General features: G+C 34.3%; 5 protein-coding genes, 1 long non-coding RNA gene and 1 pseudogene across 6 annotated transcripts; 6 read left to right on the top strand and 1 right to left on the bottom strand.

The window, feature by feature from the left end:
* The first annotated feature begins 2,859 nt into the window (after window positions 1-2,859).
* On the top strand, window positions 2,860-4,934 carry LOC145132508 (acyl-CoA-binding domain-containing protein 1-like). The gene is made up of 6 exons (XM_079067307.1): window positions 2,860-3,662; window positions 3,796-3,901; window positions 4,001-4,080; window positions 4,177-4,268; window positions 4,368-4,465; window positions 4,575-4,934. The coding sequence occupies exons 1-6, from the start codon at window positions 3,154-3,156 to the stop codon at window positions 4,695-4,697; spliced, it is 1,008 nt and encodes a 335-aa protein (XP_078923433.1). The 5' UTR covers window positions 2,860-3,153; the 3' UTR covers window positions 4,698-4,934.
* Window positions 4,935-12,031: 7,097 nt separating this feature from the next.
* On the top strand, window positions 12,032-15,344 carry LOC145130066 (importin subunit beta-1 pseudogene; annotated as a pseudogene).
* A 930-nt stretch (window positions 15,345-16,274) lies between these two features.
* LOC145129622 (uncharacterized) lies at window positions 16,275-18,778 on the top strand. The gene is made up of 2 exons (XR_013717567.1): window positions 16,275-16,567; window positions 18,452-18,778. It is a non-coding gene; the product is annotated as an uncharacterized LOC145129622 (long non-coding RNA).
* LOC145129620 (Ubiquitin carboxyl-terminal hydrolase family protein) lies at window positions 16,562-18,778 on the top strand. Its single transcript, XM_079064393.1, has one exon. It carries the CDS (start codon window positions 16,653-16,655, stop codon window positions 17,919-17,921), a length of 1,269 nt encoding a protein of 422 aa, XP_078920519.1. The 5' UTR covers window positions 16,562-16,652; the 3' UTR covers window positions 17,922-18,778.
* Window positions 18,779-20,928: 2,150 nt separating this feature from the next.
* Window positions 20,929-22,249, top strand: LOC145129621 (uncharacterized). The gene is made up of 2 exons (XM_079064394.1): window positions 20,929-21,054; window positions 21,386-22,249. The coding sequence occupies exon 2, from the start codon at window positions 21,392-21,394 to the stop codon at window positions 22,031-22,033; it is 642 nt and encodes a 213-aa protein (XP_078920520.1). The 5' UTR covers window positions 20,929-21,054; window positions 21,386-21,391; the 3' UTR covers window positions 22,034-22,249.
* A 192-nt stretch (window positions 22,250-22,441) lies between these two features.
* Window positions 22,442-24,638, top strand: LOC145133117 (uncharacterized). The gene is made up of 5 exons (XM_079068050.1): window positions 22,442-22,597; window positions 23,899-23,975; window positions 24,097-24,169; window positions 24,247-24,302; window positions 24,381-24,638. Exons 2-5 carry the CDS (start codon window positions 23,905-23,907, stop codon window positions 24,499-24,501), a joined length of 321 nt encoding a protein of 106 aa, XP_078924176.1. The 5' UTR covers window positions 22,442-22,597; window positions 23,899-23,904; the 3' UTR covers window positions 24,502-24,638.
* A 15-nt stretch (window positions 24,639-24,653) lies between these two features.
* Window positions 24,654-27,569, bottom strand: ABIL2 (ABL interactor-like protein 2). The gene is made up of 10 exons (XM_079068049.1): window positions 27,268-27,569; window positions 26,607-26,704; window positions 26,458-26,540; window positions 26,230-26,380; window positions 26,034-26,133; window positions 25,860-25,952; window positions 25,711-25,759; window positions 25,541-25,620; window positions 25,021-25,163; window positions 24,654-24,924 (listed from the first exon to the last, which is right to left on the bottom strand). The coding sequence occupies exons 2-10, from the start codon at window positions 26,694-26,696 to the stop codon at window positions 24,745-24,747; spliced, it is 969 nt and encodes a 322-aa protein (XP_078924175.1). The 5' UTR covers window positions 26,697-26,704; window positions 27,268-27,569; the 3' UTR covers window positions 24,654-24,744.
* Window positions 27,570-27,782: the final 213 nt, after the last annotated feature.

A 27,782-nucleotide genomic window follows, 5' to 3' on the forward strand; every position in this document is an offset into this window, starting at 1 on the left:
CTCGATGATTTAGTGATGACACCCTAAGCGCTTGGCCAAGTCGGGACTAAGTTGATGTGTTCAATTGTAGTCTGTTGTCAGTCGCCATAAATCAGATGTCGGGAAACAATACATAGACAGAGAGAATGATTTAAATCCATGTCTCGCGTCTATACGATATCTTGAGAATGGACGAATATATGATCCCTTATCTAAAGGACACGCATATATGATAAGATCAGAGTTGACAACGGCTTTTGAAAGCTACGATTGCTGATCAGGTTATGAAGTTATGCACAATAGTTATTAGACTTATCCAAGTGGGAGACTGTTGGATTAGTGTCTAAGTCCATAACTATTTTGGTATGTACTTGACCCGATTATGAGCATGGTCCTTTTGGGTTGCCTTCACCATAGCAATATGTAGGATGAATTAAGGAGAGAAAGGTTTAATTATGATTTATTAATATATTATAAGAATAATATATTAAAGGAGAAATCATTTTGTTTAATTAATATTAGTCAAGAATTAATTAAGAATTAATTTTGTGGCTAAAAGAGATTAATTAAACTTAGGGGACTGGAATTGTAATTATAGGATAATTGCAATTGGGCTATGGATCACCTTGGAATAATAGGTTGGACGAATTCTATGGGGAAGCCCATTAGAAATCGTCCAAGGCATGTTCCAGAAGGGGTCCATGGGCTGCTTAGGGCTTAAACAGTCAAATTAGGGTTTCCTTGTTAGATAACCCTAATAGTCTACCTATTTAAGGAGCCCCTAAGCCCCAAAAACGTGGTGAATGATCCCTATAGGGTTTCTGGACGATTTTGGGCAGCCTCTCTTCTTCTCTCCTTCATCCAATTGCTTAGTGGTGTTTGTGACTCCATTAGAGGTGCAACACTTGAGGCACTAAGCTTTCTGAAGCCAATCAAAGCAAGGATTGATTGTTATTGCTATATAACAATCAAAGGTAATTACTAAACCCTTATTTCAGTTCTTATATGATAGATCTAGGGTTTGTAAGTCTTGGAAGTTTATTGCATGTTCAAAGTAGAAAACCTAGATCCAAGCAATTAGGGTTGCATGAACACCATAGGATTGATGTTATGCTCAAAACCCATCAGTTTTGTTGCTGAGGTTTGCTGTTGAGCTTCTGCTGGCTAACTCAAGTGAGTTTTCTAATTATACTTGTATTATAGTATGTCTTCTTTGTGTGTTAGGATGTTGATATGTTGTAGTGATCTGTTAGACATGTAGATTTGTTACGATTACATGTGCTTGTTTGTTATTGTTATTTGTATATGTCGACATGTTATGGTTGGGTTGAGGCGTTCCGGCTACATGCTGAAGGTCACGAGGCTTGGGCGGTCCAGTTCATTACTGTAGGCCTAAAAGGAGCAGTCCAACTTGATAATGTAGGCTCTAGAGGGCGATCCAACTTTGTGCTGAAGGCCCAGAGGGCGGTCCAACTTTGTGATGTAAGCCCAAGGAGAACGGTCTAGCTTTATGCTGTAGGCCCAAGGAAATTGGTTCAGCTTACTGTTGTAGGCTCTGGAGAGCAGTCCATCCTTGTGTTGTACGCTCTAATGGCGGTCTAGCTTTGTGGTGTAGGCAATGTGTGCATGCATTGTATGTGTATTGTTGTGTGGGGTATTTTGGAGAACTCACTAAGATTTGTGTTTACAGTTGTGTATTAAATGTTTTTCAGGTATTATATCGGTTCGTGGGGATGCAAACTGTACACACATGCATTAACAGTTTTATGATTTGATATTCTACATTGTTTTCCCTTATAACCGTGATATGAAATTATGGTTTTTGAACAAATGGTTTTGACTTGAATGTATTTTACGAAAATAAGTGTTTATACTATTTTAAAAATGAAAATTTTATTATAGAAATTGGGACGTACACCCTTATTCATAATTAAAACAAAGATCACTATTATCAAGCTCATATATATCCCTAAATTATAATCCAATAGATATGTGTACGGTCATAACTTCAAATTATGAACGAACCCAATTTTTATCTCTACTTGAAGTCATTATAACAATAAATAAAACATATATATGGCTATATGATTTCCACTAAAACCATTACAGTGTGCTGACAGTAAAATATAATGAAAAACTCTATAAATTTTTTTACAACATCATCATGAAGTAATTCGATATCATAGTCGCGTGTGGAAAATCAAATGATAACATAATCTGATTAGTATAATATGCGACATGTATGTTTCTGCCACCATATTAACCAACACATAATGGGTTATAAGCACATCCAAGAAAGCTCATAAATTATATCGAGGCATACTCTAAAATACCATTAAATATTAATGTCTCATGCTCCGTCAATTACAAAATAAAAAAATAAAGTTATTTTGTTTCGCGATTTGATTTTCGTTTGAAGGAAATTGTATTTGAAAAAGGAAGTGACTCATACACAATTATTTTTCTCCATACACAATAATTTATTTATATAGAGTTAGTATAATATAACATTTTAAAATATAAATTATATTGTATGGAGTTACTATTTGAAAAGTGTCAATAGCATTAACAAGGTTTGATGTCAAAAGAAACTATGCTAACATTTTCACAAATTATTTGCTAAACGTAGAGTTACCAACCATAGATAGTCAAGATCTACTAGTGTTCCACAAACCAATGAAATGTAGGAGAGGCTTTTACGAAACAAATTAAAGGTTGATGTATTATGCCATCAGAAAGTCCCATTTGTTCCAGTTAGTTGATTATATCCGATAAATCCGTTTTAATGATGAAGCGTAACAATTTTTAAAAAATACGAAATGTTGGAGTTGGTTCATATTTTAAAATCTAAAGTAATCCCATTCAATTAAATCACGTGCGCGGCCAAAATACGCCAACGCTGTTACGTGGTCATCTGGTTCAAGTTTCTCTCTCAACCCTACGCCTGTTTCCGGCTATCTGCTTCACCGGCGCCGATTTCATCCATCCTCACTTCTCCTTTGCACATTCTCGCGTTTTACTTCGTACAAAAATTTGGGGTTTTAGGTATCTATCTATTGATACACTCATCGCCACCAGTTTTTGATGCATTGAGTTTACAGAGCAAAAACAATCCCAACTCCGTTCCGCCATTCTTTTCCACGGTTCTTATTCGTACATACACCACAGGCATTCATGGCGATGGCTGACTGGCAACAGTATACACAATCAGTGGTTTTCGGCCTCGTTTTCTCTTTTCTTCTTGCCAAGCTCTTCTCGAGAATCTTCTCTTTCGGAGATGAAAACCCCCGTATAACTCACGCTAACCCTAGCGAAGAACAACCGGACGTAATTCCATCCGAACCCCATTGGAAATCGGCAGAAGAAGATAAAAGATCAGACGCGGAGTTCCCAAAGAAACATATCAGTAGCACCGAAAAAGAGTCGTTGGTTGATCAACCAAAGAAAATTGCTGCGACTGGTAGTGATAGCGATGACGACTGGGAAGGTGTAGAGAGTACGGAATTAGACGAGGCGTTTGGTGCCGCCTCCGCAATTGTCGCGGCAATCACGGCGAATCGGTCGTCGCGGAAGGTTTCGAATGATTTGAAGTTGCAGCTTTATGGATTGTATAAGATTGCAACCGAGGGTCCTTGTAATGTTCCTCAGCCTTCTGCCATCAAGATGTCTGCTCGAGTTAAATGGTATAGCATCTCAATTCTTTGAAATTAATATCAAAATATACCTAGTTCAATTCCATTTTCAGTTCCTGAAATCCAGATGCTTCTGATTTGGTATTTTTTTTCAATTTAAAATACGCCTTAATGAATGTGCCAGGAATGCATGGCATAAACTGGGTGCTATGCCTACAGAAGAAGCAATGCACAAGTATATTGAAATTATTACAGAGCTTTACCCTACTTGGAATGATGGGTTAAAATCTGTAAGATGAAATTAACTCTCTCTCTTTCTTTTGTTTTTAGAAAGTTGTTGTATTTCTTGTGTCACCTTCATTCTCTGTTTGTTGTTGGTATAACCACAGAAGAGAAGAGACGGGGATTCTAATGAACCAATGGGGCCTGTTTTCAGCACTCTTATACACGAAGAATCTGGAAATGAGTTGTAAGAAGATTCATTGAGCATTTTTTATAATTTTTATTATGTATAATGCATATACCTGAAGTAATACCATAATACTCTCGATGTTAACATTATCAGAAAACTGGATGCTATACATGACTTTGCAAGAGAAGGTGATATGAAGAATTTGCTCAAATGTGTTGAGAGTGGTGTTTCTGTAAATACAAAAGGTTGTCAAATTTTTAATTTTTATATTTTATTCATATCATATTATCAATTTATTATCACTCCAAGTATATAAAGTCATCATTTTCTTTTAAAATTTCTAGATAGTGAAGGTCGAACATCTTTGCATTGGGCTGTTGATCGTGGGCATATTGATGTTGTACAATTACTATTGAGCATGAATGCTGATGTAAATTCAAAGGTATATACTAATATATTATATAACCTTCATATTAGATGGAATTAAAAGCTGTGTGTGTGTGTGTGTGTTGTTATGGCAGAATATTGATGTTGTTTGTGTTTATATGAAGGACAATGAAGGTCAAGCAGCATTGCATTATGCTGTTGTTTGTGGGAGGGAAGAAATTTTAGAGTTACTTGTGAAAAGAAATGGTGGAGGTGGAGGTATAAAAGATGATGATCTATCTATCTGATTCAAATTGGCCCTGTATCCAACCCTAGTTAAGTTAACTCTACATATGGGTAATAGGAAGTTATTTTGTTGATTTTTAGTAATTGTCACGTTTAGGTAATTAATTCACTGTGTTTATGAATGGGTAGTTTAGTTAATAGTTATGTTATTACTTATTAGTGTCTGTAAGACTTGTTGCTTGGCTATGAAGTCAAGTAGCATATGTTATGTGGATCTTAAATTTGAATTTTTTTTTTAATTAGTAAGTAGATCATGATTGTTTAATTATAAAAGGGAAAAAGATGTGAAATTGATAGAGGGGACCCATTATGTGGGGCCGTTTAACAACCAATCACAGCTTGCGTTTGCACTGGTTACAGTGGTCACTCCACCAACCAATCATTGTCTTCCATTAACAATTACTTGTTGGCTTGCATTAATTAGTATGTAAATAAAATGTAGAAACATAATTTCGTTATCCCATGAAAACCACGTAAAACATATAAATTTTAGGTCAATAAGTGTGGCTAAGTTGCCTTTGGTATATGAGACATTCTTTTCGAATGAGAAGAAACTAACATACTATTTTATAAGGGTTGACTTAAAAAACATCATATTTTATCATTTAAATGTAGTTTTTAAAGTATTTTTATCTGTTGAAAATGTATTGGTTTTTGAAAAACGATAATTATAATTAGTTATTTATAGATTGATTTTTGATAAAAGTATTTGTTTGGTGTCTTAATAGAAGCACCCATTTTCTAGATCTACTTTTGTTGTTTTAATCGGTTCATCTTTTTATATGAGAAAAAATTATAATTTCTATCTTGCTAATATCTGTATAAAACACAATGTAATGCATACCGAACAGAAAATAAGCGGTGTAAGTCCAAACCTCCATAATAAATAGGGCTACAATATTTTTTTTTATTTATGGGTAATTATTAACACATATAAGGTTTGTTTGGAAGTATTAACTTAAAACAACTTCTATTTTTTTCAAAATGTTAATTAGTTTTTTGGTGTAAAAATTATTTTAAAAAATATTTGAATTAGTTTATATGGAACTAAAACCTACAAATTAACAAATTGATAAAATGTTTTTTTTTGTGTTTTCAAACACTATTTATACGTATAAAATGACTGAAAAAGATATCATATATGATTGGTTTTTTTTGTTTTCTAAAAATAAGAATAAAAATGTAATCTAGTTTCTACCTTTAAAACAACTTATCAAAAAATATCTATTGCCGGTACAATACTGAAATAAACATATATATTTCCTTTTTTTTGCAATACAAACACTTAACGGTGTTTATTACCCACACTAGGTGTAAGACTCATGTATTACATGAGTATATTGAAAAGAAAAATTAATATTAAATTCTTAACATTTGAAAATTTTGAATTATAAGAAAAATTAGAAAAATATTGAATTATTAAAATTAAAATGTTTTTTTTTCTTTTTTAAATTTAAACTAATCCTCCCTAATAAATAAAGAACTTTTTGCCACATGTCACACTCTTATTGATTTGGTCACATGTCATTTTATTGTTATTTTCAATTAATTTTTTTTCACATGACATTTTGTGGTTTTTTTCATTTTATTAATTTCCACATAATATTTAAATGTAATAATTACAATAAATGTAATAATAAATGCATATCAATTTCATTAATTGACTTCCTTCTAATTTCTAAATTTCTAAATTAAAGTTTCATTAGTTTCATTTGTTTATTTATCTAAATTATCTGTTTAATTAAAAAAACAAACAATTTAATTTTAATAATTCAATATTTTTCTATTTTTTTCTTATAAATTCAAATTTCTCAAATGTTTTGAATTTCATTTTTTTTTTCTTTAAAATGAACTCATATAATACATGAGTCTTACACCTAGTAATTAAGATAAATGGACATAGGAAACTAATGAGGCTTTAATTTAGAAATTTTGAAATTAGAAGAAATATCAATTAATGATATTGATACGTATTTATTTTACATTTATTGCAATTATTAAATTTAAATATTATGTGAAATTTAATAAAATAGAAAAAAAAACTACAAAATGTCACGTGGAAAAAAATTAATTGAAAATAACCACAAAATGACATGTATCCAAATCAATGAGAATGTGACATGTGGCAAAAAGATTTTCATTTATTAAAGTAGATTAAACTATAAGAATTAATAAACAATACACAAACATCTTCTAAATAGTCTTTCAATTTGTCCAATTTTTGTTCTTATAAAAAAGTTGCAAATGATATATTTCAGTTTTTGTTAAAACATCTGTATAGTAAATACTATATTTATTTTGTTAACATAATAAAAAGCTAAAATTCATAACTAAGATCTTAATTCCTAATATAAAATTATATATTCATTATGAATAAACTTAAATTGCCTTCCTCATTCCGTTTACCGTTTTTGTAATTCTTTAAATAAAGGATTAAATTACATCTCATACATATATCTTTGTGTAGGAGGAGTATATTAAATATTACAATTAAATAATAAATAGTATTGTCACGTTAAAACTTTGAATATGGGGCTTATATATATGGCCCATACAATTTTATTATATATTATATTATTAGGTGTAAAACCTATGTATTATATACGAGTTTATTAAAAAAAATTAAATATCAAAATGTAAACAATAAATAATTTTTTAAATAAAATTTTGAAATAAAGGATAAAGAAATGTAATAATTACAATTTAGTATCATATTTATTACATTTATTACTTTATATATATATATATATATATATATATATATATATATATATATATATATATATATATATATAAAAGTATATAAGTATTATATGACTTTTTAATTTTAAAATTTGAAAAAACCTAGAAATTGACATTTTTCTTATATATTACATCAGTAGGTGTAAAACCCGTGTATTATATACGAGTTTATTTAAAAAAGTTAAATATCAAAAAGTAAACAATAAGTATTTTTTAAATAAAATTTTGAAATAAAGGATAAAGAAATGTATTAATTACAATTCAGTATCATATTTATTACATTTATTACTTTATATATATAAGTATATAAGTATTATGTGGCTTTTTAATTTTAAAATTTGAAAAAACCTAGAAATTGACATGTGGACATTTTTTATTTTGAAAATATTACTAAATGACTAGTGTCAAAACTCATGAGAGATTGATATGTGACAAAATGGATCTTCATTTATTATGGTAGATAATATATATATATATATAGATATATATATATATATATTTATATTTATATTTCCAAATAATTATAGAGACAGGTAATGCATTTGTAGTTCCAGTCCTCTCTCCCTCACTCTAGGGACTAGGGTTTCCAGAAACGCCATTTTTGGTCGTTTGTTCGCTTATCGGGGAGAGTCTTTATCATTTATTGTTTAGGTAATTTATGTTCTTACTTTTTTAAATCTATTTGGTAGGTTTTCGTACATATTAAATTTTCAGTTTTTATGTGTGTGTGTCTATATATATATATATATATATATATATATATATATATATATATATATATATACACACACACACACGATCTTTGCTTTTCAGTCAAATAGTTCATGATCTTTGTTCAACTGTTGCAACTGTCGTGAATCGTAGTTAGTCACTGTTTCTATTGTTGTGTATTTGTTTAAATCTGTTTAGATTTGTTTTCTCTGTAATCGATGTTTCTATTGGACCATAGCCGGTTGTAGTAGATTCGCTTCGATAAGGAAACAAGAGCTTTTTCCGCATTCAGGGATTTTCGTGTTGACTCACCTCTGAAATAAGTATTACTTCTTAGGTATTGGTTGTAGTTAATCGGTTTATTTTTGTAACATCCATAAAATTTTGAAAATTTTAAAACTTTTACATAAATCCAAAAACCATCATTGTGTACAAATTGTTTTCAAAATAAGTTCGACATCAGAGAGATCTCAGAAATCATGAAACCAAAATATGAGGAGGTGCACGATCACGCCTTCGACTTCCCGCGATTCTCTGAGGTACCTGAAACATAATCCAAAATTGTAATCCCGAAGCTTAGTGGGTTCCCCCAAAATACCAACATAAATACAAAACCAGAATAATATCACAAATAACATGCATTTAGAGCCTTCAATCTGACTGGAACGCCTCACCGGCCTACAGTCTATCTGGTACGCTCACAGAACCTACAACATGACTGGTACGCCACCTCGGGCCTTTAGCCTATCTGGAACGTTCTCCGGGCCTTCGGCCTGACTGGTACGCCCCACTGGCCTTTAGTCCATCTAGGACGCCCTGGGTCTGTTGGCCTTCAGCACAAAGCACGTCCTCCTCAACCCAACCGTACATAACATGTCGACATATACATAACAATTAAACATATAACCAGTCAATCAGACCAACAGATAGATCTTACAGATCACTAAGCATAACATCATCCTATTATCAGGATATAGATCTAACATATCACTACAAAACTCAATCATGCAATAATCAGGATAACAATCCAAAAGGGTCGGCCTTGGTGCCTTCGACCCAACAAGTACAGTGAGGAACACTCACCTCACAAGAAGTGTTGAACCGGTAAAATCCAACTCCAAAACTCAGCTCCAAACTCAAATGCCTACAACCACCATGTGACCATTTCTATCAAAACCCTGAAATACCCAAAATGCCCTCAAAGGTCAAACTTGGTCAACCATGGTCAAAGTCAAAGTCAACAATCAAGGTCAACAGTCCATGTTGATCCAACTCATCGAGTGCACCTACCAACTCGTCGAGTTCCCACAGTAATCAGAAAGTCGGGAAAATCCTAGCCAACTCGTCGAGTTGGCTGGACAACACACCGAGTTTTCCCAACTTAACACATTCAGTCCTTTTTCATCAAGTCCAACGCTTTAAAATGTAGATCTGATACCCAAGAGCCGGAAAAACACGTAAAGTTGCTAACTTTACGTCCATGCATGTCACAAAGAGGCTCCAAAAATCAAGGAAGGCTTAATAAGGGACCTAAAGCATGAAGGGGGCCTAGAACTTGATAAATGGTGGTTGTCGAGGCCAACAAAATTAATAACCCTAAATCTTTCACACTAAAATAGTGTATAGTGGTAAAGGGATCGTATCCACGGAGATTGGTTCAATTTTATAACTCTATGAAAAATCTCTTTGTAATAATACTTGTAAAATAACAATAAAAGTAAAAATGAGGATTTTGGTCTTTTGAAATACTTGAAATAAACTAAAACTAAACTAAGATTTAAATTGACAATTTAACAAAAACAAGATTTTGATGTAAAATCAACAAGGGAAAGATGGTTGACTTAAGGTTTCCTCACTTTGACTTTTTGACGAACATATCATTAGAATCCAATGGTGCAATACTTGTTTTAAATCCTTAATTTGGCTATAGTAATCCAAGAAGCTTGAGATTACCTAGACTTTTCTTAGTTGTTGAAATGGTTAGAGAAGCTCATAACAATTTCCTTAGTCAAAGTCACCAATTTCATTAAGCATGTAATTAGTAAAAGTCAACTAGCATTAAGAATTGAAAAGTCACCAAATCTAAGAGGAGTCAAAAGCTTCCACTACCATGTTGGAGAAAATGTTTTTATGATTGTGTGAAGTAAAACTAACACAAAAATCACTTGTTGCTTGCTAATTTGAAGATCCTTTACTTAATCAAGAAATTAGCCAACTAATCACCACAAACACATTTAAACTCATGAATAAAAACATATAAGTAATGATAAGATGTTAAAACACAAAACATTTTCATAAAGATTCAAACACAAGTTCATGGAATCTTCAACATTCAACAATTAGTCAAAGGATTCCACCAAAGTCAACCACAATTAGTCTAGCCAAGCATGGCTAAACTTAAGAAAACAAAGTTAATAAAGATTGTACCCAACATTTAACAAGAATCAAGAGGTGAAATGATGAAGTTCTTGAGGGTTCTTGGCCTTCAAAGTGCTCCAAAACTCCAGAGAGAATGTGCCAAAATCGGATGTTCAAGATAAGGCTAAAGAGGCACACCAACCTTCCCAATATAGAGCTCTAAATAAAATCCCGAATTTGCCCCTACAGGAATCCACACGGGCCGCGTGGAAACCTTACGTGGGCCGCGTGACTATGACGGAGTTTTGGGCTTCTTCAAGTCTTGGGCCCCCACAGCTATTCCATTGGCCCAGTTCGAGTCTAATCAGCTTCTAGCCCATTTTTCTTTAAGATTTCATCAATTTGAGCCCAAATTGCCTCTCAAAAATCCCGCTCCGCTAGTCTCCAAAAAATCTGCAATAATGCTCAAGAAACTAGAAAGTACCCGAAATGGTCATAAAATAACAAAAAGGAAAATATGCATGGAAATTAACTAAAATGCGAATGAAATGTGCTAAAATAAACTATAAAAAGAAGTAAATAAAATGAAGCTATCAATAAAGCTTGAAACTTTAAGCCCAAATATGCCATAAAACGTCCAGATCTGATGTGATAACTTCATGAAATGCTCAACCCCATGAACAATCCAAAAAATGAGCCAAATATGACAATAAACTTCCAAGGAAGAGATCTAAGCAACAGATAAGCAAGGTGTCGACTTTATACCTCAAAATGACTGCCACAAAAGAGTAGGTTTTGGATCTATAGCCTTCCTTTCAATCAAGCCACCTTAAACTTCAAGCTCCTTCAAAAGAACACCAAGAAATCACTCTTCAAGCTCTCACACACACAAATATGGGAGAAGATGCATGAACTAGGGTGTTTCTGGACAGAGGAGACTGATAAGGAGGCCATCCAAAGGGTATAAGGCTTTAAATAGGGTGCAACACCCTAAAAATTAGGGTTTCTTAATCATCCACCAACTCGTTGAGTTTTCCTCACCAACTCGTCGAGTTGGTCCAAAATATGTGCGGCCCAAAAGCCTCTAACACGTCGAGTTGAGGCCATCAACTCGACGAGTTCCAAGGGGAATTTTCCTTTTAAGGAATAAATCTCATACCTGGAAGTCGGGATGTTACAATTTTTGTGGATGTCACACTTGCACCGATGGGCACGACGAACTCATTTATAAAATTGATATACAACAAAGAACACAACTTGTATGATTACTTTATTGCCATCATTGTTTTTTCTTGTTGTTATTGGGAACTTAATGATTTAAAATGTTGGTGCTTGTTTTGGGGATAAGTTGTGTAATGTTTTTTGAAGTAAAAGATCATCTGTATCAAGCACTGAAGTATAAATTTCACTACTTTCTGGCTTCTGCTTTACTTTTAGGATCTTCTTTGTTTTCTCTCTTTGTTTATGTTATAACTTGCTGCTTTTGTGATACTACAGTCCTTTAAAGAGCGTTTGCCAATAAAATATGGCAATGGAAATCACCCAATTTCTGTTGCATGCATAATTAGTTGATGGGTCTATTCGAAAACATGCTGAAGAAAGTTTAAAGCAATTTCAGCAGCAAAACCTAGTCGGGTTTCTCGCATCTCTATCTTGAGAACTTGCCAGTGAGGAAAAGCTTGTTGATAGTCGTAAATTAGCTGGTTTAATCCTCAAGAATTCCTTGGATGGAAAAGAACAACACAGAAAGTTTGAACTTGTCCAAAGATGGTTATCACTAGATGTAAATGTCAAGACACAGATAAAGGCATGCTTGTTACAGACACTCTCTTCTCCAGTCCACGAGAAACGATCCACTGCATCACAAGTGATAACTAAAGTTGTTGGTATAGAGCTCCCACAGAAACAATGGCTTGAACTCATCGGGTCCCTTGTATCAAATATACACCAGGTTCCTGTTCATGTCAAACAAGCTACTCTAGAAACTCTTGGATACATGTGTGAAGAAGTTTCTCCAAATGTTATTAAACAAGACCATGTGAATAAAAATCCTCACAGCTGTAGTTCAAGGTATGAATGATTTAGAAGGTAGTAATGATGTTAGGCTTGCTGCCACACGTACGTTGTATAGTGCTCTTAGTTTTGCTCAAGCAAATTTCTCTAATGACATGGAGAGAGATTACATTATGAGAGTTGTTTGTGAGGCGATAATGTCACCAGAAGTTAAAATCAGGCAGGCTGCTTATAAGTGTTTGGTGTCAATCTCATAAAGTTACTATGAGAAACTATCTCATTACATATAAGACATTTTCAACATTACTGCAAAAGCAGTGAAAGAAGATGAGGAGCATGTTGCTTTACAAGCTATCAAATTTTGGAGCTCGATTTTTGATGAAGAGATTGACATTCTAGAAGATTATGGAGGCGACTTCACTTGTGATTCTGATATCCCTTGTTTTTATTTCATCAAACAAGCTCTCCCTGCTCTTGTACCTATGCTTTTAGAGACTTTGTTGAAACAATAAGAAGATCAGGATCAGGATGAAGGTGCTTGGAATCTTGCAATGACAGGTGGGACATGTTTTGGGTTTGTTGTAAGGACAGTTAGAGATGATATTGTCCCACTTATGATGCCGTTTATTGAAGAGAATGTTGGTGATTTGTTATCATCAATGTTATTTAAGTGTAATGGGATTACTTTGTTTACCAAAAGTGATATTGATAAATATTAAACAAGTAAGGAAGATGTGGAGTACACATCTGTTTAAGTTTGATCAAGTTTCAAAGTACATTGTCATTTAGAGGTGAATCCCCCGAACGAACAGGGGTCCGGGGGCAGCGCCCCTGGGAGCGGGGTCCAAGGGGCGGCAGCCCCTGGCTGGGGTCGTGTTGTCATATGAGAATTGACCCATTTTGACTTTTATTCAAATACCCGTTTTTATGAACATTTTTTTTTTGTGGTTTGTGACAGTTTGAAACTGTCATATGAAAGTTTTTAGAGAAAGATCTTAAAGTCGTTTTTGGTCTCATTTTTTGGTACATACGAAAACATCATCAAACCACTTTATGTTCTTGTCTCTCTGACTCTTATCCGATTAAAGAATATTGGGAGTACCACCCAAATACTTTAAGCTGAATGTGTTTAACACGATTCTCAGAATTTCCAAGCCTTTCTATACCCTAAATTTCTAACAGAGAATATAACAAAACCTTATTGGAGACAAAGAGAAAGGGCTACTTATGCATTTGGTTAAATCTTTGAGGGTCCTTCACCGAATAAGTTAACCCCACTTGTTAATGTTGCTCTTAATTTCATGCTCACTGCTTTATCAAAAGATCCAAACAACCATGTAAAAGACACAACAACATGGACACTTGGAAGAATATTCGAGTTTCTTCATAGGCCAACTATGGAGACACAGATTGTCACACCTTCTAACTGTCAACATATTATAACAGTTCTTTTACAAAGCATGAAGGATGCTCCAAATTTAGCTGAAAAAGCATATGGGGACCTTTACTTTCTGGCACAAGGATACGAGGATTGCCATCAATCGTCTCCTTTGACTACTTACTTTCAAGAAATCGTGTGGTCTCTGTTAACAGTGACTCACAGAGAAGATTCTTTAGAATGCAGACTAAGAACAACTTCGTATGAGAGATTGAATGAAGTTGTGAGATGTTTGAATGATGAAATATCTCCCATGGTTTTACAGTTTGTCCCTGTCATCATGTTGGAACTACACAAAACCCTTGGAGAACAGAAGCTTTCATTTAATGAAAGACAGAAATAGAACGAGCTACAGGGACTCTTGTGTGGGTGTCTTCAAGAGATTATTCAGAAGTTAGGTTCATCGGAGCCAACTAAATACGTGTTCATGCAGTATTTTGACCAAATCATGAATCTTTTTTATGGGTTTTCGCGTGTCGATCTGCAACTGTTCATGAAGAAGCAATGTTGGCAATAGGAGCTTTAGCCTACTCAACGGGACCTGATTTTGCAAGATTCATGCCTGAGTTTTACAAGTATCTGGAAATGGGACTACATAATTTTGAAGAGTATCAGGTGTGTGATGTGATTGTAGGTGTGGTGGGTGACATATGTAGAGCTTTGGAGGAAAAGGTGTTGCCTCGGTGTGATGGGATCATGACTCAGCTTCTTAAAGATCTTTCAAGCAATCAGTTGCATAAATTCGTGAAGCCTCCTATTTTTTCATGTTTTTATGATATTGCTTTGGCGATTGGGGAGAATTTTGAGAATTATTTGATGTATGTTATGCTTATGCTTCAAAGTGCAGCTGAATTATCCTCACACATATCAGGAGATGATGATGAAATGATTGAGTACACAAATCTTTTGAGTAATGGGATTCTGGAGGTGTATTCGGGGATCTTTTAGGGTTTTAAAAACTCTCCTAAAACTCAGTTGTTGATTCCTTATGATCCACATATCATCCAATTTCTTGATCTGATGTATATGGAGAAAGACATGTAAGTAGTTAGTAGTAAGTAGATGCTGGCGTGGACTCATCATGTTTTGGTTTTTGATTAATTTATCTTTTTTTTTTCAGGGATTATGTGGTGATGAATATTGTGATTGGTGTTCTTGGAGATTGACTGATACTATGGGAAGCAATACAGGGCTATTGATTCAACAATCTCTTTCACGCAAAAAGTTCCTGAATGAATGTTTATCATCAGATGATCATTTGATAAAGGAGTTTGTTGAATGGGCTAAGTTGGCAATCAGTCGTGCTATTTCAGTCGTGCTATTTCAGTATAAAGCTTCTTCTTGTCTTTTGGTACATACATTTCTTTTCTTTTTCATTTTAATTTAAAAGTCCATGCATGCATATGGGTGGGTCGAGTTTATTCGTCAAGATGGTTGCTCCATTGGGATTTGAGGTCAAATTTGTAATCAATTCATTTGGTTGTCAGAGATTTGAGTCCAAGTTTATGGGATTTGCATACATTTTTATTATTTTAGGAAAAAGCATTACAGTTTGCAGCATTCATATTTTTTTTTTTGTTTTTTTTATTTCTCTCATTTGGAGGGAGCAATTTTGAGCCATGCATTGGTCCAGGTCATCAAAAGAGTGTCTTCTTCTTGTTGTTTACCTGAGTTGGAGTTGTGTGACACTCATAAAATACGGTCTCAAAATTTCATTTTTAATTATTAAATAAAACCATAGTTATCAAACCATTTCATCAAAACATGAGTCAAAGTATTTCAAAACATTATTATCAGAGTTTCCAATTCAAAACATCAGAGTAAACATCCCAGGCTAAACATCATAGTGTGTGCAATGCAGTCATCCCGAGCTATTCCCTTTGCTACTGGAAATACCTGAAACCAAAACTAAAAACCGTAAGCACGAACCCTAGTGAGTTCCCCATACCACCACATACAATACACATAATCACATATACTGGGCCCCAACCCCTTCATCGGGCCCCGCCCGGCATCAGGCTCTGCTTGACATTAGGCCCCGCTCGGTAATGAATTGATTTGGGTTGGATTCGGTTCAACCAACTTCTTAAATAGGCTAAAGATCTCAAACAATACAACGAAATTGGTTGTGATCCGGTCGGATATTAATTTTAAAGTGTGTCCATATATGGGTCGGCCCAACATCTTCACACCTAACAAAGATGGTAAACTACTAAACTGTAAATGATAGAAGGATCAATTTGAAGACCTATTCTTGTTTAAGGATCAATCTAAACACGTAGTAAAGGGTTATATTTGGAACTTTGTAATAGTGAAGGATGAATCTTGTTATTCACACATTTAGCAAAACATAAGCGTGAATATGACCACCACCAGCCACCATGAAACCGGATTCGCCATCCCACTTTCATGTTTAGCAGGTACTGCTCTTTTTTGTACGTTTCATCATCGATGCCAAATTCTTGTTTAATCCAATCAACTATTGAGATGACTACTAAATTGCATTTGTATCGAATTGTTCCTTGAATTCCACGGTTAACCCTAAAACGACTCTGAGGTGCATCGACAACAATTCGCACCGCCGACATCTCCTCTATCTCAGAACTGCAGGTATTTTTCCCACATAGTTTGTTTCTTAAGTCCTCTAATCGTTAATTGCTTTGAATCACTAGTCAAATTGTATAATACGCTGAAGATGCTCCGATGGAGTTTGGGTTTCGGGAAAAATTGCAAATTTCCCTGCAATCACCATAGTAATCTAGGGTTTAGACATAATCAAAGATACAATTTAGTTAACGTAAAATTGAAATGGGTGAAGGATAATGTACTAGATTCTGTTGTAACCGGTGAAAGAGAGCTCAGAGCAGCCTGGGTAATCGTGTCAGTTATAGCAGCCGACCCTGGTTGTTGCCTCCCCATCTACCGTCTCTCCGGCCGGCGGAGAGGCCAACTGGGTCTTCCCGAAGACCTCAAAGTTTCCACCTTTATGAGAAGATACCCAAATATTTTCGATGAATTTCATCTGCCTGACACCGGTGGTACTCTTGTTCCCTGGTTTAGATTAACCCCAGATGCCATTCGACTAAACCAAGAATCCATGGCGGTTTTCCAGCAAAATCAGAAAGATTTCCTCGATAGAATTTCAAAGCTTCTTCTCCTCACAAAAGACACGATTCTTCCTTTACATACAATCGACCAATTGAAATGGGATTTGGGTTTGCCTTACGATTATCTCGATTCTTTCATCTCAAAATACGAACATATGTTCTCTTTGATTCCTCTTCCCCACAATCGTCTCGCTTTAAAACTCATATCTCCACCCAGTGAGCTTCCCCTTTCCCAATTAGAAACGAATGCGGAAGAAGACGATGTTAAAAATGGTAGATTAAGTTTTAATGTGGGATTCCCACGGGGATTTGGGTTAAATCGGAAGTCAATGAAGTGGTTGGAGGAATGGCAGAGGCTCCCATACACATCGCCATATTCCGATTCCAGTCATTTGGATCGACGGACGGATGTTTCCGAGAAGAGAATTGTCGGAGTATTTCACGAACTTTTACATCTCACGATTGAAAAGAAAACCGATCGCCGGAATGTGAGCAATCTCCGGAATCCATTGAATCTTCCTCAGAAATTCACAAAGGTTTTCGAGCGTCATCCCGGGATTTTCTACATCTCAAAGAAGAACAACACCCAAACAGTTGTTCTTCGGGAAGCGTATGATCGTCATCAACTTGTTCAGAAACACCCGATCTCTGAAATCAGGGAGAGGTTTCGATGTTTGATGAAGGAAGGGTTTCTGGATAAGAGCCGAGGGTTATATAAGAAACAAACTGCTGCCAATTCCAATTCCGGTGAAGATGTTTGTGAAAATGGGTTTGAATCGGGGGAGGAATTGGAGGGTCGTATGTTTTCGGATTATGAATCTGATGAAACCGCTCATCTTTTCCGATTGTGTGAATAGTCTTAAATCTTCATTCAATCTGATTCTGACAAAATCCCAAAAAGTCTTTAAAGCAATTGTCAAAGATTACAAGATCTACAAGAGCTTTCTTTAAAGATAGAGCTTTGGATAAACTGTTTTCACCTCCATTGTTTGTTGGGAGTTTTGCTAAGAATATGGTCATGGCGATTTATGCCAGTGGAAAGATAAATTGAGGGTATGAATTGAACACTTGAAGAAGCTTGGAGACTTTAGTGTAGATGTTTATTGATGTAATCAATAGCCCAAGAGAAATGCAAGAACTGATACTGATATAGGCTATTGTCTTCAACAGTTTGTATTTGTAAGCACCTTGGTGACAGTTTACCTTGACAAAACCATGGATGTAAACCCTTATGATCAGATTAAGAAACCATAAACAAGAAGGAAAAGCAAGGGATCTGTTAGATTCATTTACCAATACTGTAATACAGACTTGTGAGAACTTCCTACCAGGTGATCTAAAATTCTAACACAGAAGAAATGATTTTTTTTTCTTTTTTTTTTGAAAGGAAATTTTCAGATTAACAAACGAGGAGCTACAAAAAATTTGGGTTTGGCATCCAAGCAACCCATCTGACTTTGAGTTTATGAAAGAATTGATGTTAAATGAAATGAAAAAAAAAAGAAGGTCAAAGCAATGGTTTTGTAATAGAAGGCTTGTTCTTGATGTGGTTTGGGGAGGGTTACATTTGCGATTGTAAGATTTTTGTTGGATTTTGTTGGTGTGGTTCCATGTGTAATGTGTTAAAGTAGTCCATGGACTTTTGTAAGAGTGTAAGGTTGGCTTTAGTTGCGGAAAAATAGTTTTCATTTTCTGTTTTCCGTTTTCAGTTTTCGTTTTCCGCTTTCAGTTTTCATTGGAAAATTAGAAAACGCGTTTAGTTAAATCTTATTCATTTTTCATTTTCCGTTTTAGAAAATTAGAAAACGCGTTTAGAAGTGCATTTTTCTATGAGTTTTCATTTTCCAATTTTTATTATTTTAACTAACATCACACAAAGCCGCAATGCCACTCACACTCCACCCCCACCCACCCTAACCTACCCTACCTCATCCCACACTACCCCACCCCACCCTACCTCATCCCACACTACCCCACCAACCCCTACCCCACCCTATCCCACTCCACTTCACCCTACCTCATATCGATCTGAGATTGATCATCCATGGTTACCAAATCATTTCATGGTGCATTTTATTTTAATGTTATTCATATGAGGTTTTGGGCTAAGTTTAATGCATTAATTCATATCTTTGGAGTAGGTAGGGGTGGGGGTGGGTAGGTATGAGATAGGTTTGGGTGGGGGTGGGGGGATGTGGGTTGTATGTGTGTTTGTGGGTGTGTGTGTGTATGTGTGGGGGGTGGGGGTGGGTTGTGTGTGTGGGGGGGTGGGGGTGGGTGGGTGTGTAGGGGTGTGGTGGGTTTGTGTGGGTTTTGTGTGTGTATGTGTGTTTGTGGGGGTGTGTGTCTATGTGTTGTGGGTGGGTGTGTGTGTGGGGGGGGGTGGGTAGGTAGGGGTGTGGTGGGTTGGGTGTGAGGGAAGGCGTGTGTTTATATTTTTAAAAAATTTTGGAATTAGAAAAATATGGAAAACAATGATTTATTGGTTTTCCAAAAAATTCCAATTTCTTTGTAATTTTAGAAAACAGAAATGTTCATTTTCCGTGAAAACTTTAGAAAAATAGACAAACTAAACGCGTTTTCAAAATTCTCATTTTTCTTGGAAATTTTTTTCGGAAAACGGTCCATTTTTACGTAACTAAACGCACCTTAAGTTTTCCATAAAATTCTTTAGCTTCGATATATTTGATATGATACAGTTATATGTATGTATTTATTAATTAAACATAATGAATTCATTCTATATATTGGAGTTATTTCATCCCGATATAGCTTTCAACATTATGACTTATGAAGTTATGAGTCTTTTTTTGGAGTTTTTCTTCCGGCTCCTAGTTGAAGTGCTCATGCCTCATGTTCCTCCCCTTTTTGGGTAGACCTATAGCCACCAACGTGATTAAACATAAATTGACACCTTATAATCTTTTAAGTTTCTGATCCATTAAATAACACATTTATCTTAAACAGAAAGTTGCTCTCTTATATACATTTTTTCCCAATCCTATATGTGAGCAAAATATTTGTTTCTTGATGGATATTGTTAATAGTATTAAATTAAAAAGCAGAAGACACTTTACGTTGCAAAATCCTTATAATAGAAAACATAGATAGCGTTTGGTATGCAGAAATTAATAGAATGTTATCACAAAATGAAAACAAATAGAAAAATTTGGTTGTCGCCAAGGAATTGAATGAAACATTTCTTACAAAATATTTCATGGAATTTTCATTATATCACGAAGAATTATTATTTTTTAGTATGTCGAAAATGAAATTATATGTATTATAATTATAATTTTTTTTATTCATATAATCTTCAAAAAAAAAAAAATTAATTTTAAAAATTTCAATTAGATATTTTTTTAGTTTTACAAGATATATGAAAAATATATTTATTATAATTATATTTAAAGAGTTTATGGTATTTTTCTTTTTATTTTGTAAGTATTTTATATTGTATATAATCTTTTTAATTAATTAGATATCATATAATATGTATATCGAATGAAATGAATTTATCATTATTTGCTTAAAATTTATTTTTTTATAAAACAACATTTGCTCATTATTGATCAATTTTAATTTTATTTAGTTTTTTTGTTATTAATTAACAAATAACATGTTTTAATGATTCGTTTGATTTCTTCGAGTCAACTATACATGCCAATGAAATGTAATTATTTATATCATTACCTTGTTTATTTTATTACCTATGTCCATTCCATTATTGATGATTGCATTGAGGGAAACAAAGACCTTAAATGGTAATAGATAGAAGGATCAATATGAAGAGCTGTTCTTGTTTGAGGGACGATTAATGTTAAAAACGTATTATAGGGTTTGATTTGAAACTTTTGCAATAGTGGAGGACGTGTCTTGTAATTCACACTTGCAGTTAGCAAAACAAAAACCTGAAGGCTGAATACGACCACCAACCAAGAAACCAGATTCATCGATCGATATCTCGTTACCCATCTTCATGTTAAACAGGTATTGCTCTTTATTGTTCGTTTCATCATTAATTATCTACCAATTTCTACTTTGTTTAATCGGATCAACTCTTGAGATGAGTAATCAATTGCTCTTGTATCTGATTGTTGCTTAATTCCATGGTTAACCCTACAACGACTCTGAAGTTTTCAGGTTTGATTGTTTTCGATTAAATTTTAACTATCCGATTTGTAGGATAGCTCCACTTTGACTTCAAATCTAGAACTTAGTTATGCAAAATTGATATCGATTTAGAAATTATTTTAGTAACCGGCGGCGGATGTGCTATTTCCTAATTATTCGTTTGATTTTTCTGTAAATCTCTGTTCAGGAGATAATGGATTCAGGAGAAGGTAAGCCTAGGTGGGTTCATTACGCTAATAGTTCCGTAGTTCAAGAAGATTACAAGGGAACTTCACCATCTTCATCTAAATCACCTTCAGAAGAAAGTCCTGGTGATGGAGTCAAGTTATATGATCTTGCAGGTGACACCAAATGGTGGTTACACCATCAACCTAAAGAAAATCCCACCTCTTTCTGGGAACCATCATGGGAAACCATGGAAATGGAAGAAAAATATGCAAAAATCAAGGAATTTGAAGCAGAGAAAAAGAGTCAAGATGAACTGAGCAAGGCTGAGCTTTTGGAAGCACTTTGCCATTCTCAAACACGAGCAAGGGAAGCTGAAAAAGCTGCACAAAAAGCAAACAACGAAAAAGAAGACATGATCAGTCAGTTTATGAAGCAAGCTTCACAGCTATTTGCTTACAAGCAATGGTTTCGTATATTGCAACTGGAAGCTACTAGGAACAGTAAGTATCATCAGCAAAGGGTTTGGAAGAGAAAGAAGAAGGAGAAGGCTGACTCTGGATCATCAAGATACAAAAATGGCAAGTCTTTTGGGAGCTTTGTTTTGGGTTTGAGTCTTGGTGGTGCGGGTTTCTTACTTGGTTGGACATTGGGTTGGTTATTCAGATGAATTTGTTGGTTAATTGATTGGTTTGTTTCAACAATTGAACATTTGAACATGTCCATGTTAATGTTATGTTTGTAAATAGAGTTGAAGATTTGTTCTATATACAGATCTTGTCTAGTATATAGATGTGTTTGTTTATAATCTTGAAGGATTTCTGATGTCTGTAAATAGGATGTTAAAGTTGGAAGTATGTATATAAATTTGAGTTTGAACTTTAAAGTATGTTTCTGGTTTTGCCATTATTTGTACTCAACTTTTATTTCATAATTACTCGGATATTATGATCAAATAATTGAAGATATTTGAGGAAGACAATTTCCAGAGAAATGAAATTATTAAAATTAAAATTGAGCTTTTGGGCCTAAAACAATAGATGGGAATGAGGCCCATTTTAAAAGTCTATCCATATCACCGATTTATTGAGGCTTTACAGACTGATAACTAATAAGTGCGTCTAAAACCCTCCGGCCTCCACACATCTGCTTCCGGCCATTCATTCCCTCGGACGCCGCCGTAGACACCTCCTGTATCCTTCGTCTTGTCAGAATCCGGTAACGCAGTAAATTGGTAAGCAATTTTTCCGACGTTTTATTGTTGACTTAGACATGACAGCAGATCGATTGATATGACCTGATTATAAATTATTAACTAAAATCAAAGAAAGAAGTGCAATTTCAATTTTATTTTTTAAGTCAACTTACTGTTTTCCTAATGCACATTTCTATGGATTTTGGTGTAATCACGAGCAATTTGATTTTGTGATACAGAATGTTCAGTATTTAATTACTAGATTCAACTCTTTAAGTAAATGTCAGTTATGGTATATATTAGCTGAAATGCGATATTCTTGAACTTTAGGCAGATAAAAAAAAAAAAAAACAAAAAAAAGTCAAATCAGATATCTGGGAACATTTTCCAGGATATCATCCGCGAAAACGGCATTTCTCATCAAATTTTTGCTTAAAAATAAATATTTGGCTACTTATTTTATTAAACATTCATAAAACCAACATGTATGATGTATCCTTATAATCTAAAAAGAAACAATAACCTTAAATTAAAATTCCAATACCTTAAAATATGATCTTTGAAAGGAGATCGGTGTTTAGGAGTATAATTGGGAGTTATGTTTGACCGTGTTTTTTAGAGAATTAAAATTTTTTTTTTTGTTTTTGTTTTTTATGTAAAATGAAGAAAAATACGAAAATGGAAGTTTTGTTACATATAATTTGTGGGACCTAGGGGTGTAAGTGAGCCGAGCTATTCTTGAGCTATTCGGGATCGACTCCTTAAAAGCTTGACTCGAGATCGGATTAAACGAGCCCAAACCGAGCTCGAGCCGAGCTTCAATCAGTGAGCTCGCGAGCTTGCTTAACCGAGCCCAAACGAGCCTATATATGATATACATTATTATTATTTTTATATATTAAAATAAAAAAATATTTGAGGAATTAGAGACGTAGGGTAATAGTAAACGAGCTTTCTTAATGAGCTTGAACGGAGCTTAAGCTTATTTAGGCTCATCAGACAAAAAACGAGCCGATCTTAAGCCAGAGCTGAGCCTGTGTAATTCTTCACGAGCTCGAGCCTAACTCGGTGCAATAAAGCTCGAATCGAGCCGAGCTTGAGCTCGAGCCCCTCATAACTTAAACGAGCTCGGGCTTGGCTCGTTTACACCCCTAGTGAGACATCTGTGAAATGGGTTGGGCCATCTACAAAAATCACAAAAACAAAGTTGTTTTGGTGGTTTCGACCCATTTTGCAGATGTTATCTGCAAAAAAAGGTGGCTATTTAGGTAATCCCACTAATTTTTTATTAAATCTTGAAAAGTGGTAAATGGAACTAAACATATTTGTATTTTTCTCAGATAAAAATGGATTCCGCTGCTCCTGTGATTGAAAAAGATGCCCAAAAAACTATTCCATCTCCATGGGAATTCAGCTGGTGAGTTTTGCACTTTCTAGAATTAACCACCAATATGTAAATGTAATGCCCATAAAATAGCAACATGCTTAAGATGTTTAAAGTTTGTATTCAAAATCTCATCATAAGCTTTTGTCTACAGTGATTTGGATGTAGATTATAAGTCCGATGAAAATGCTCGCATAGTATATTCAACACTAGCTGTTGACAAGGAGGTATACTTTTATAATTTCTTCATCATTTATGCCATTATTACTAATTTACTATTTTATCCTCATCTTCCCATTTCCAGCTTCAACCAGATAAAGTCAAGCGGCTGATGTCAGTGTCTGATGGGAAACTTTCAGTGTGAGTTAAATGATATAAACAAATAGGAAATATTGTGACCAATTAGGTGATTTAAAAGCTTGTGTTTATACTTTACAGGCATTTTGAAGCAGTTGAAGCTAGATTTCTTCGTGCATCATATAGCGCCTTTATGGATGCCTTAACACTAGCCACAAAAACAATCGAACAATTTGGTGATCTTGAGCATCAAAACATGTAGTGTTATTAATTTACTGTATTATACTTGTTTGATTTCGGTTGTTGTAGCATAATGATATCTGGATTTCGAGATACATGTGTGTGTAACATTGATTAAACATTATGTTATATAATGATGATGAGAATTTAGAAACCTAATGTTGTTCACGAGAATAATAAAAATAATACATTCTATCACTTGATGACTTGAACAAAGATTACAACAAGCACATGTGTATGCCAACTTTTGACCTGAGCTTTTTCTTTAATATTCATCCAAATAAGTGTAAAGCATGTCATCTTTCTTAGACTTGCGTCTACTAAGCAATGCCTTGAGTAGCCGTTTACTTTTGCTTGGAATCTGGTTCTGGTTCTGGTCTGTCTCTCTATTTGTTTCTCTGTCAGCATGCATACGCATTGAAGCCGATTTCCTAGGCTCCGAAAGCTACACATGGAAGCGAACCATTGGTCCATCATCACAACAATATTTGAATCAAGAAAAAGCATTAAAAGTGTTTGTGTATTAATAACTATTAATTACCATTTGTCGGGAAACCGTGGTTGGAGTTGTTGGCCTACTGCGATTAGTAGGAGTAGTCGATCTTGAATTTGGGGTTGTTGGCCTACTAGACAAAGAACCCGTACGCAAAAGAGAAAATCTTCGTGGTGAAATTGATCTTTTTTCTGATTCATGATGAAGAAGAGTTAAAGATTTTGTCTTTTTAGAGAAAATTAAAGGGATGTTTCTTTGTTAGTCAATGAGCTAAACACTTCATTTGGATAGTTATACATGGTGGTTGTTTTTTTGACTTGGGGGCTGTTTGATAGTTTAGGACCAAATCAGATATGATCGAGTCAGCATGGGACTGAATCAGAGATTTCTAATTGTGGTATCAAACAGTTTGAATATGACTGAGTTAGACCCAACCAGCCTCTTACTCGATCCAGTAAGAGGCATATCAAAGAACCCCTTAGTCTTGAACATAATGGCTTAATGGGTTAAGCCAAAAAAAAAAAAAAAAAACTTTAGATGTAAAATAAAAAAATGAATGTGTGCATACCTAAATCTTTTCTTGTGACTGCAGCAGTGAAAGCAAACGATCCTGGTTGTTGGGGTGTAGGAGACGGGGATCGTCTTTTGCTTCATTTTTTTATTTGATTTAATCTTTAATAATTAGACATGAAGTGAATGTAATAATATTTCTTATTTGAAATAAAAAAAAGGATTTACCTGGCCAAAGATGGTGGTGTTTCTTTTTCTTTGATTGTTGCACGAACAGCTGCGTGTAACAAAAAACAGATTTAAGATTTTAAGTTTTAAGAATATTGAATGTTTTTATATATAAAACAAAGTAACAAACAACCGAATAAAATTGTTACCATTCTTGAATTCATGCCACTCGTCTTCATCATCCAAACTGCATCCTTGGTACTTTGATTTTGTTCTTATACCACCTTGCATTGTCTCTCCAACTGAGCATTAAAAATTTTAAAAAACAATTAAATTAATGGATCATTTGGCAAAACAATTAAAGAAAATTAAGGTTTTGTTACCTGGCAAGATATATCTTTTATGGTACTTTGGAATATTTATCAATGAAGACTGTTGTGCTAAGCCTTCATGATCAAAACACCCCTGGCATACTCTTAGTCTCTGTAATCCACACAACAATATCAAATAATTAATAATGGAATTAGAAATCAATATTTTGTCAAGATTCCTATTTCCTAATGTGAAATGAAAAAGAACCTGTTGAATAGATGATACTCGAAGCTCCGTTGTTGAAACTTCATTCACTTTTTCACTTAAAAGGTCGTTGACCTTACATGACACAGCACCCAAATGGTCAACTGTGTTCACCAGAGCTTTGATTGCATAATCTTTTAAGGTTTCAACCACTCTGTTACAACACAACAAAAACAAGTAAACTTAAGCTGAAATTTGTTACAATGGCTTTTAAGTAATTTCCTTACTCACAGTTGTTTTTGGTCATCATTGGTGTAAGATAATTCAAAGTATTCAGCAGCTGCATACAGTTGTTTTCTCAGATTCTTTAAATCCTGAAATAAAATCAACCATTACAACACGCAAAACAGAGAATCAAGAACATGAGATGATGAAATTACCTTCAAACTGTCGGAAAATAGCAATGTTTGCTGCATAGCGATCTCGTCATAGTTGGCCGGAGATGCAGCAGATGAGGTTAGTGTTTCCATCGTTTTTTCTGAAATTGATGAAATAATCGATTTGGTTGTTAGAATTGAGATGAAGATATTCAATAAAACATTGTCAGATGAAGGTATTGTTGTTAAAGGACCTGGAGAATTGAATCAGTTGAAGTTTAATTGTTTATAAGAAACAACAACGATAAAAATATTAAACAAAAGAATGCAGCATTAAAATTTAAGATAACTTGTACGACAAACTCCACATAAAACAAAATTTTCAAACCAATGAGAATCACGAACAAACATACCCATGTAGTATCCTTAACAGAATCAAAAGTTTGTATCTTCCCCTAAAACAAACCTCAAAGGATTCTCGAAAAAAAAAGGCAAAAGAACAAAATTTTGAAGTTTGAACCCATACAATTACAGTGTACTAAGAACACTTAAGTATCTTAAATTTCTTCCAATATCTGGGTAAAACAACAAAAACCCATGACTAAAACATTCGCACTTCAAACAATCCCATTTGGTTTAAAGCTAAGATATTTTTTGAAAAATAGCACAATTTCGAGCTACCCAAACAGAAACCGACAATAAAGATAGAGAATTATCTTCTGACCTGATATAATTGGGATTAGAACCACCAACAATAGAAGGAGCTGGTGTCTTTTAAGCTTCGGTTACTGGTTAATTTAGAGAAAAAGGGAATTCAAAATCAATAAACCCGGACATTTAGCAGAGAATAATGTGGGGTATTAAATTAAGAGGTTTGACTAAACCAGTAGATAAAGACAACAATAATTCAGCTGGTGTATGTGGAGTTCAAGAAAAGCTTGAAAATGGCAAAAGTTTGGAGAGAGAAAGTGGGAACAGGAAGGAAGAAGAAAAGGGATAGAGGGTGATGGAGATGGAGGATAGCATTGAGGGAAGCACGTTTATTAGTTTTGGCTTATATGTCAATTTTGAAGCCCAAAAAGTCCACTCCTTTAGACAAATGCCAATTAATTCATGTATGGATAGTTGGATACAAACCTAAAACCTTAATGGTATTAATCATAGCATTATTTCGTTTTGTTACTGACAACATTTATAATTAACCCATATGGCCATATAGTACTGTCGGTATAAAGAAAA

The sequence above is a fragment of the Lactuca virosa genome, chromosome 8 (assembly GCF_052849685.1).
Source record: "Lactuca virosa cultivar CGN04683 chromosome 8, Lactuca_virosa_CGN04683_v6, whole genome shotgun sequence".
In the NCBI taxonomy this organism is placed as follows: domain Eukaryota; kingdom Viridiplantae; phylum Streptophyta; class Magnoliopsida; order Asterales; family Asteraceae; genus Lactuca; species Lactuca virosa.

Excerpts from the sequence above, each read along its gene's own strand:
- LOC145132508 (XM_079067307.1), top strand. The coding sequence starts at position 3,154 with ATGGCGATGGCTGACTGGCAACAGTATACACAATCAGTGGTTTTCGGC. Across the intron at positions 4,081-4,176 it reads GAAGAATCTGGAAATGAGTT|AAAACTGGATGCTATACATG; the intron begins GTAAGAAGATTC and ends TAACATTATCAG. Across the intron at positions 4,269-4,367 it reads TGTTTCTGTAAATACAAAAG|ATAGTGAAGGTCGAACATCT; the intron begins GTTGTCAAATTT and ends TAAAATTTCTAG.
- LOC145133117 (XM_079068050.1), top strand. The coding sequence starts at position 23,905 with ATGGATTCCGCTGCTCCTGTGATTGAAAAAGATGCCCAAAAAACTATT. Across the intron at positions 23,976-24,096 it reads TCTCCATGGGAATTCAGCTG|TGATTTGGATGTAGATTATA; the intron begins GTGAGTTTTGCA and ends TTTTGTCTACAG. Across the intron at positions 24,303-24,380 it reads TCTGATGGGAAACTTTCAGT|GCATTTTGAAGCAGTTGAAG; the intron begins GTGAGTTAAATG and ends TATACTTTACAG.
- LOC145129620 (XM_079064393.1), top strand. The coding sequence starts at position 16,653 with ATGCTCCGATGGAGTTTGGGTTTCGGGAAAAATTGCAAATTTCCCTGC.
- ABIL2 (XM_079068049.1), bottom strand. The coding sequence starts at position 26,696 with ATGGAAACACTAACCTCATCTGCTGCATCTCCGGCCAACTATGACGAG. Across the intron at positions 26,381-26,457 it reads AATGATGACCAAAAACAACT|AGTGGTTGAAACCTTAAAAG; the intron begins GTGAGTAAGGAA and ends GTGTTGTAACAG. Across the intron at positions 25,760-25,859 it reads GTGGCATGAATTCAAGAATG|CTGTTCGTGCAACAATCAAA; the intron begins GTAACAATTTTA and ends TGTTACACGCAG.
- LOC145129621 (XM_079064394.1), top strand. The coding sequence starts at position 21,392 with ATGGATTCAGGAGAAGGTAAGCCTAGGTGGGTTCATTACGCTAATAGT.